This window comes from Gracilinanus agilis, chromosome 3, assembly GCF_016433145.1.
Source record: "Gracilinanus agilis isolate LMUSP501 chromosome 3, AgileGrace, whole genome shotgun sequence".
Classification (NCBI taxonomy): domain Eukaryota; kingdom Metazoa; phylum Chordata; class Mammalia; order Didelphimorphia; family Didelphidae; genus Gracilinanus; species Gracilinanus agilis.
The window spans coordinates 95124995-95134605 of NC_058132.1; the positions used below are offsets into that span (position 1 = coordinate 95124995).

Consider the following 9611-nt stretch of genomic DNA (forward strand, 5'->3'; position numbering starts at 1 on the left):
TTCCTATTCTGATGCTCTGATTTGGGGTGACATTTCTGTTGAACTTTTAGCATGAGATATCTGTGGGGTATGTAGCAGAAGTATTGCTTCCATTTTACTGAGGAGGGTTATGGTTATGTGTCAGGGCTTGGACAAAAATCCAGGATGATCCAACAAATCCAGAGTTCCTTCCACTCTACCAGTGATGGATGGTGAACCTTTTAGAGATGTGCCATGCCCTGCTCCCCCAGAGATGGCGTGCCATGCCCCATCCCAACCTTATCCCAGACAGGGGAGGGAAAAAGCACTCTCATTGAGCTGCTGAGTGTGTGAAGTGAGGAAATAAGTGGTCCTATTGGGCTGCTGGACAAAGGGGCAGGGAGGTGGAGCAAGAAGGGAGCAGCTCCACCCAAGTCCCTCTGCCTTTTTAGTAATTAACTCTGGCAGGTCATGGTGTGTATGCCATAGGTTTGCCATCGTAGCACTATACTAAAGGTTCTTGACTTTTTAAATGCATGAAACACTTAGGATTATCAAGGAAACCAATCACATCAAAACAGTTAATATATTTTTTAAAAACTAGTTCAGAGATCTAAGGGTAAAAATCCCTGCATTATCTACCATGTTGCCTGTCATTTAATGAAATGATTCACCATAGCTACACTGCCTTTTTAGTCACTCAGTCACAAGCTAGCACATGGGGTCAGGAAGTTTGCTCAGGATCTGATCTAAATTGTCCAAGACCTACCTACTTTCATTCCCTAGAATATCCTAGACTCAGAAAAAGTCATCTGAATTCTAACTCAGCCACACAACATCTCACTATGACAAGTGCTATGTCCTAGAACAGTGATGGGAAATGTAAGAGGGAGATTTAAGGTATTTATAGATATATAATTAAAGTGTGGCTGCCAGGAATCAACAATTCAGATTGATTCCGTAATTAAAATAGACCCAAGTCAGGAACCGGTTTAAGGTAGTTTATTTACAATTAGGAAAGTAAAAGGTAGGGAAATAGAGGGAGAGGCTAGTCTAGGCCTGCAGAGGCCTGGATGGAGAGAGGTTAAAAGGCTAAATAAATGAGGCTACAAGCCACAAGGCCTAGCAATCAGATAGGCTAGAGCCTACTTAAAGGTAGAGTTTGGAAACGCCAAGGTAGGCCCAAGAAGTCAGCCTAACTTACTCACGTGACCATTCAGAGTAGAAGCAGTTTGAGGTCTCATCCCAGATCCTTCAGCACCAAGTTCAAAGCGGGAACTCCCTTCGCAGGAAGTAACCAACATACTTGAAGAGATAGTGTCTTTTGTCACTTCCTGTGGGCCCACCTCTAATTCAGATGGACAAATGGCAGCCTCTACACTGATTTGGACTGCCCAAAGGGCAGTCCCTTGTTCTTGATTTGTTACTTATTGTCACGTGTGGGTAACTCATCCCTCTCCCCACTAAGGGAGGTGGGGATGACAATATCTGGGGTAGGTAGAGTTTTGACTAAGAATGGGCTAGAGCTAATTCTATTTACACAGCAAACTTTTTAAAGAGGGGGCCAAAAGGAAAATTTTTCTAAAAAAATAAAATATTTAAATCTAAAGAGGGGGCCAAAGGAAAGGAAATGCTCATCTGTCAGTCTGTTTCTAAGTCAACTCTTTTGAAGCTTTATTGTACTGTATCCTACTCATTGTATTCATCAGATTAGGAATAATGTTGCACAGCTGCATAGAACATTTCAGGGGGCCGCAGTTTGCCCATCACTGTCCTAGAACTTAAAGCGTGTCTCAGCCCTCTACAATACAAAGACACAGCTTCCCTTACCAATATCCATATATCCCCTAGGAGTATAGTACCTTTATTTATAACAAAACCAGGACTTCCCATCCTTAAGCCTGGCTCTCAATCTCCTGAGCCATCTAGTTTCCCTCTTCCCTCCCTATTTTCAACCATTTCTCGTCTCCACTCATCTTCCCATCTTTAGGCAAGATGGCCTTTGAAGTCCCATCTATCTGAGACTGTGATCAGGTGATTTAGGCAAGTGGAAGACAAGGATGAGCTGGGACTAAATGCTAGCGTAGTATTTTTTCCACTTAGGGTTATGTGTATTCTTAAACAATATGGTCCTAATAGGTAGGCATGAACACATGACTTGGTAAACCATCCAAACCTGGACTTAAAACACTCAAGTGTGGTCTCATACAAGAAGGGATCCTAGAAATCATATTGGCCAACACTGCCATCTTAAAATAGAAGAAACAAACCTGGAAAGGAGAAGTGAGAGCCACACAATATAGTGGCAGAGCCAAGACCTTGAACCCAGGTCTTCTGACTCTGAATCCAGGGCTCTACTATGGAAAGGCCTCTCTGTCCACCAAAAATCTACACCATCTAGTGCCTCAAGTATCTGAAAAACCTCAATCTCAACATTAGCATTTTATCCTTTGGGTTGAATTGTGGTCCCCTAATAATGTCTCTTTTTTAAAAACCCTTACTTTCTGACCTAGCATTAGTTTTAAGAGAGGAACAGCAAGGATTAGACAATTGGAGTTACAATTGATTTGCCCAGGGTTACACAATTAGGAAGCATCTGAGGCCAAGATTTGAACCCAGGTTCTCCTGACTTTAGACCAGGTCCATTAACTACCGTGCCACCTAGCTGCTCCACCATCTTCTCTTTAAAACACAACCCTGCATAGAGAGTGGATTATTTTGTTCTCTGTGATTCTATCCTTCCCTTGTTCAAATAATTTTACTAGGTTCCAAAAGTCCATAGTAGAAAGTCCAGACCTCACTCTAGAATTCCAGGCCTTTACAATCTAGCTCTAACACATCTTTACATTTTTACCTCATGTGATTCTCTTGTATAAAAAGTAATACCTACATGGGGCAGGTAAGAAGCAGTGGATAGAGCGCCAGGCCTAGAGTTGGGAGGACCTGGGTTCAGATTTGGCCTCAGACACTGCCTAGCTGTCGGACAAATCACTTAACTCCAACTGCCTAGCCATCGTCACTTTTCTGTGTTATAATTGATACTAAAGACCAAAAGTAAAGATATAAAATATGTGTATTTTTATTTTATTTTTTTTAACCCTTAATTTCTGTCTTGGGAAGAGTGGTAAGGGTAGGCAATGGGGGTCAAGTGACTTGCCCAGGGTCACACAGCTGGGAAGTGTCTGAGGTCAGATTTGAACCTAGGACCTCCTGCTCTAGGCCTGGCTCTCAATCCACTGAGCTACCCAGCTGCCCCAAAATATGTGTATTTTTTAAGAGTACCTAAAGCACCAACCAATACCAATACCAAACGGAATGAACCATAGTTGAAGTTTTTCCATGTCCATGTCTTTATTCGTGCTCTCCTCTGCCTGGAATGTCCTTTCCTTCAATTAAAAAAGCATTTTTAAAAGCTTTTTTAAATCCCTACCTTCTGTCTTAGAATCAATGCTGTGTACTGGTTCCAAGGCAGAAGAGCGATAAGGGCCAGGCAATGGGGTTTAAGTGACTTGACCAGGGTCACACAGCTAGGAATTTCAGATTTGAACCTAGGACCTCCTGTCTCCAGGCTTGGGTCTCTATGCACTGAGCCTACCTAGCTGCCCCTCAACATGCATATATGAAACAGCTGCTATGCTGATTTTAGAGCTGCAAGGAGATTACATTCAATTGAAGGATAATAGCTTGAACGTAGAAAATAAAATGCAAAATAATACAAAGTAATTTCCCAGGGAAGGGCAATAACGACTAAGGGGACCGGGATAGACTTCCTATAAAAGGTGGTATTTAAACTGAGCTTTGAAGGAAATGAAGGATTTTCTAAGGCAAAGTTGAGGACAAAATGCATTTCCAGTTTGGGGGAAGGGGACAGGAAGCCTATGCAAAGGCATGGATATGAGAAATGGAATTTCATATATATGGGTGAAAAAATAAAAAAAAAAATTGGCCAATTTGGCCAAATCCTACAATGTGCAGAGGCGAATATATAATGGATTAAAAAGGGAGATTTCTTTCACCTAAGTGGTGAAGAATTTTCAAAGGGAAACAAGGGAATTTGTATTTTATCCTAGAGGCAAGAGGGAGCCCCTAGAGTTTCTTGAGTAGGGGAGTAATCTGATCAGACATGTGCTATAGGAATATCAGTTTGGCAGCTTTGTAGAAGATATATTAGAGGAGAGAAACCAGAGGCAGGGAGTCTAATTAGGAGGTCATTGCAATAGTCCAAGTAAGAGCTGATGAAGGCCTAGACTAGTAATGAATATGAATGTAGAATACATTATGGAGGCAAAATTCCTGTTGGGATTATTTTTCTTGTTTTAGTGCCCAGCTTAAATTGTAGAATCTTTGAAAAAGAGAACTGAAAAGGAACTTGGAATATGGAATGTCAAAAGGTCAGACTCTAGAATGTAAGACAGGATGTCAGTAAGAACTTTAAAAAGGCTCTAGATACCATCTAGTTTTAATTCTCTCAAGAGAAAGAAACGGGCCCAAAGAGGACCCAAATCAGAATCACATTCCAGGGATGGAGGACAGACAGTAGCTTCCCCAGGTGCAGGGAATATTTTTACCTACCTACTCCATTGTCATCCTTGGTGCCTCATTCCTGAAGTTGACCCTGAGCCCTCAAAGGCTATGCCAGTGAAGTGCCAATCAAGGCAGGTCCAACCAAGCTGCAGAGGTTTTGAGTAATAGCCAAGCAATGGATTGTGAATCCATTGTTTGAGAACCAGCCTAACTAAATGCAGAGAAGCTTGTCCATGAAGGAGCAACCACTAGGGAAAGGCATATTTTCAGTCATAACAATTCATGAAACCATTCTACAAGGACCATGATTTGTTTTGGTAAAGGAAGTGTCCATCAAAATGATGTTATACACCTTTAAAATATTAAAGCATAGGCCCACAGACTTCTACGTGCAATTCCAACCCATTCCATTGATCATGTGCAAATTCTCTCTCTCCCTCCCGTCCCCCCCTTTCTCTCTGGCTCTGTCTCGTCGTCTCTGTCCCTCTCTGTATCTGTCTCCCTCTCTTCTTCTCTTCCTCTCTCCCTCCTCTCCAGGGTTCAGGTAGCTGGTCAATGGCCCCTTAACAGTGCTTTCTTTCAGAGAATTCCATGAAAGGATGGTTTGTGTGCCTCTTGGCTCTGGTTCCTCCTGAGCCTGCTTGGAAAGGCTGCCTGGGTCTCTAGAACCAACACTCCCCAGTTCTGCCTCCAGTGGACCCCAGGTCCCCACAATCAATGATTGTGGAGGGAGAATTATCAGGGGCTTACAGAGCACTAACCAAGGATGAGGTGGAGCTTGGCAGAGTCAGTGGAAATCTGAACTGGACGGCAAAAACCGGCAGTGGATGGGTAGCCTTCAATGACAATTCAGAGTGATTGGGGGAAAGTCCCTCTTTCTAGATCTCATTTTCCTCATCTGTAAAATGAAAGCATTGAACCAGGTAATTTGCAGGGCCCTCTTCTAGCTCTATAATTCTGGGTTCTAAAGTCCCTTCTAGTTCCCACATACTGTGATTTAAGGTTGGGTCCAGCTCTGACATTCTCTGTTTTAATATTCTCTAAGGCCTAGTTCAACTCTGACACTGTATTCTGTGGTATAAGGTCCATCTAACTCTGATATTCAATGCAGCTAGGTAGTCCCAAGGGCCCTTCCAGTTCTAAGATCTGTGTAAGTCTATGTTATCTTTCCAGAGAAACTTTGAATTCCTTGAAACCAGGGAAGGCATCTTCTTACGGGTTCCCCCTGGGGCTATGCATCCAATAAAGACTCAATACATCCCTGCTAGGGGGCTGAAATGCCTTTAGTCCTTGCAAGGAAGGCACTGTTTATATTCAAAAGATTAGCAAAATGTTCATTCTTTATTCTAGTCCAATGACTGGTGATATGGTACTGAAGAGAAGGAAGGGAGGAGTTGTTGGTAGGAGGGTGTGTAAGGTGGAAGTGACCAAACTGACACTTTATGGTCTTGGTGTGGTACTAGCTGAATATTTCTGGGGCTTGTTGATGTCTCTGAATCTCTTGGCTGCTATCTTTTTGGAGACTGAAAACTCAATATAAAGAAAAATGAGCCACCTGATAGGCAAAAATCCAACATGGTCTTGGTCTAGCTTCATAGAGGCAGAGCACCAACAGTAAAGGTCCCGATTGGCCCTGCTGCACTCTCTATCCTTGTCGGTTCCCCTCTGCCATTTTGTGTCCTCTTCTGGACCACATTTTAGAAAGAACCTTGGGAAACTTGAGCAGGGCCAGAGGAAGCAACCAGAAAGGTGAGTGTGCTCAAAGTTGTGCCATCTAAGGATCATTTGGAAGAACTGGGAAGGTTTTGAGAAGAGAAGCAAGGGGGAAGGGTGTCTTGGAGTATTTGGAGAGCTATCAAGTAGAAGAGGGATTAGACAGGTTCTGCTGGGCCCCAGTGATGTTCTAGGAGCAGCAGGTGGAAGTTGCAGAGATGGATTTCAACTCCACAGAGGGAAAAGCATTTTGAGCTGTCCTACAGTGAGTGCACCGTGTTGTGAGGTAGAGAGTTTTCCCCATGATTGAAGATCTTCCAGAGGAGGCCGGAGGAGTACTTGTCAGGGATGTTGTAGTTTGAATTCCGGTTCTGGTGAGATAGGATTCTGAGCTTCCTCCTGGTGATAACCCGCCCAAGGCTGCCCTTGCCCATGCCCTCCGGTTTCAGGCAGCATCTGTGCAGGACCAGGACTGGAAGCCATGTGAACTGGAGCCAACTCTGCCAAAGGTGGCTGTGCATGAACAGGACTGGCATCTCCACAAAGAGATGCGAAAAGACATTCCCCCAACACAGCCCTGAAGCCTCCCCTCCCTTCACCCCAGCTCCCTTACCCAAATTAGGGTTTGAACCTGGATTCAGCCCACACTAAAGCATGCTGAGGCTCAGCTTACAGAGATTTGCCCTGCTCGAGGGTGCTGGATCCAATGATGGCTTCCCTCTCCCATTCTCCCTCTTCTTCTCACCATGCTCCTCTGCCTCTACCCCAAAGTGGAGCTCCAAGTGTACATTTTAAGGTGAAGGGCATTGAAGATCTCATCCCCTCTGCCAGAAGCCATCGCTGACTTTTGCTCTTCCAGTGGGACTCTTCCTGAAAGACTCCACCCCAGCCCCCTTCCCACTCCAGATTCCCTAGGTTAGATCTTGGCTTCTGGCTCCCAGGAGGAGGCCTTGGGGCACTCAGGGTCTTCCTAGTCTTCAGGCTTGGCGCTGCACGGCCTGCGGAACTCCTGCCCATACTCATGTATCCACTTGTTGGCCACTAGGAGAAAGCAGGAGGAATAATTCAGTTCAATTCATTTTAGTTTATAGGATCATAGGATTTATTTTTTATTTTACTTTTAAATTTACTTTTAAATTCTTATAGTCCATCATAGAATCAATGCTGTGTATTGGTTTAAAGATAGAAGAATGGTAAGGGTTGAGCAATGGGGGTTAAGTGACTTGCCCAGGGTCACACAGCTAGGAAGTATCTGAGGCCAGATTGGAACTGATCATAGGATTTAGAACTTGAAGAGGGGCAGCTTCTTCTGTTCAGTGGATAGAAAGCAAGGCTTAGAGATGGGAGATCCTGGGTTCAAATCTGGTCTCAGACACTTCCTAGCTGTATCACCCTAGGCAAGTCACCTAACCCCAATTGCTTAGTTCTTGCCACCATTCTGCCTTGGAAGTGATATCAATTCCAAGACAGAAGGAATGCTTTTTATAAAAAAAAGAATCCTTAGAGATCATCTAGACCAGTAATGGGCAAACTACAGCCTGCCCAGCGGCCCCCTGAAATGTTCTATCCCACCACATGACATTATTCCTAATCTGATGAATACAACGGATAGGATACAACACAATGAAACTTCAAAAGAGTTGCCTTAGAAACAGACTGACAGATGAACATTTCCTTTCCTTTGGGCCCCTCTTTAAAAAGTTTGCCCATCACTGATCTAGACCAATCCATACATGTATAACCCGGTAGAGTTGCTTGTTAGCTTGGGGTGGGGGAGGGAAGAGGGGAGGGAGAAATCATGAATCATGTAGCTGTGGAAAAATATTTTATTTATTAATTAACTAATTGATTGATTGATTAAATTTTTAAACCCTTACCTTCCATCTTTGTGGTAAGGGCTAGGCAATGGGGATCAAGTGACTTGCCCAGGGTCACACAGCTGGGAAGTGTCTGAGGCCGGATTTGAACCTAGGACCTCCCGTCTCTAGGCCTGACTCTCAATCCACTGAGCCACCCAGCTGCTCCCAGAAAAATAATAAATAAATAAATAGATGTATATTTAGACTGAGGCCTCTTAGAGATCAAATGAGACGGAACATGTAAAGCCAACTTTAAATCACTAGATGAATCCTAGCTAGTAGAAGTAGGTGACTTTCCAGGATCTCAGTGTTAGCAAGTGGCAGACGTTGAATTAAAATACAAATTTCTTGGCTATGAGGCCAGGGCTCTCCTTCCCTCCTGGTCTTGGGTCAGAGAGGGTTGTACGTTCCCTGCCCAAACATCCCCCTCCTTATCTAGGAAAAGTCTTACCCCACTTGTCTCCCACCAGGACAGGGCAGCCAGCATGTAATGTGTCTCCATCACCCTCACCACTCCTGTGAAGGTTCCACCAAAACAGGGCTGCGTTCTGTAAAGAAAGGGGCACAGCCCCGGGCAGGGCAATGACCGATAGACTCAGCCCCGTAAGGTAAAGGCTTAAAAAAATAGCATAGTTTTTCAGTTTTATGATATGAAATGAGTAAGGATTTGGCTGACATGGAGATGAAGAAGCTCATTCTAACTTGTTATTCCTCCCTCTCAAGCCACCCTGCAAATACAGTCAGGGGTCTTTTTCCAGGGTGAGATTGGGGTGTGGATCTTCTTCTATCGGCCTGAGGACACCAGCCCTGTCATCCCCAACCTTTATGGTCCCAGCCAACCAGGCCATACTTACCTTCACAACTGGTACACTGAAGTTGGCGTAGATGAAGGCTGTAGACCCTCCAGCTTCCACTGAGCTCAGCTAGAAGACAATGGGAGAGAGAAGAGATGAGGAGGCCACCTGCCTTCCTCTAGGAGGCCCTGCGGCTCGACCACCTCTAGGCTCTCCTTCATGTGACTCTGCCTCTTCTTAACCCTGGTGAGAAATACATGACTCAAGAGAGGCAGAGCTGCTGTGATTCCGGCTGCTCCGGTTCTCAGGAGAACAGTCAACTCAGTACCTGATGTAGGGGATGGATGCAAGCCTTACCCAATGCACCAAGTCATGCCAGACCCAGGAAGGAGCCCAAGGACCCACACAGATCCACTGAGGGAATGAAATACAAGTATAAGGGACCTGTGACTTCTTGGGTAAGGAGCATCCTCTGCCAGGGCACATTGGAACCTGCTGGTTCTTTATATTCTTAGAAAGTTGCCTGAAGTTCTGGAGGGTGGTGGCTTACATGTCAGTCCACTAAGAGTAAGGAGCAGGGGCAGGTTTTGAATCCATTTCTGTTTCTGACCCTAAGCTATCCACTATGCTATCAATTCCCTCCTTCCCCAGCCTCTCTCTCTTCTCTTCCTCCTTCTCTCTCTTCCTCTCTCTTCCTCTCTCTTCCTTCTTTCTTTCTTTCTTTCTTTCTTTCTTTCTTTCTTTCTTTCTTTCTTTCTTTCTT

General features: G+C 44.4%; 1 protein-coding gene across 1 annotated transcript in view; it reads right to left on the bottom strand.

The window, feature by feature from the left end:
* Positions 1-7159: 7159 nt before the first annotated feature.
* The window catches only part of P4HA3 (prolyl 4-hydroxylase subunit alpha 3), a 46385-nt gene continuing 43933 nt past the window's right edge, over positions 7160-9611 (bottom strand). The window contains exons 10-12 of the mRNA XM_044668917.1: positions 8909-8977; positions 8506-8602; positions 7160-7236 (exon numbers count right to left, since the gene is read on the bottom strand). Of these exons, the coding sequence (XP_044524852.1) occupies positions 7166-7236; positions 8506-8602; positions 8909-8977 (237 nt within the window). The 3' untranslated portion in view covers positions 7160-7165. The remainder of the gene's footprint in view (positions 7237-8505; positions 8603-8908; positions 8978-9611) is intronic.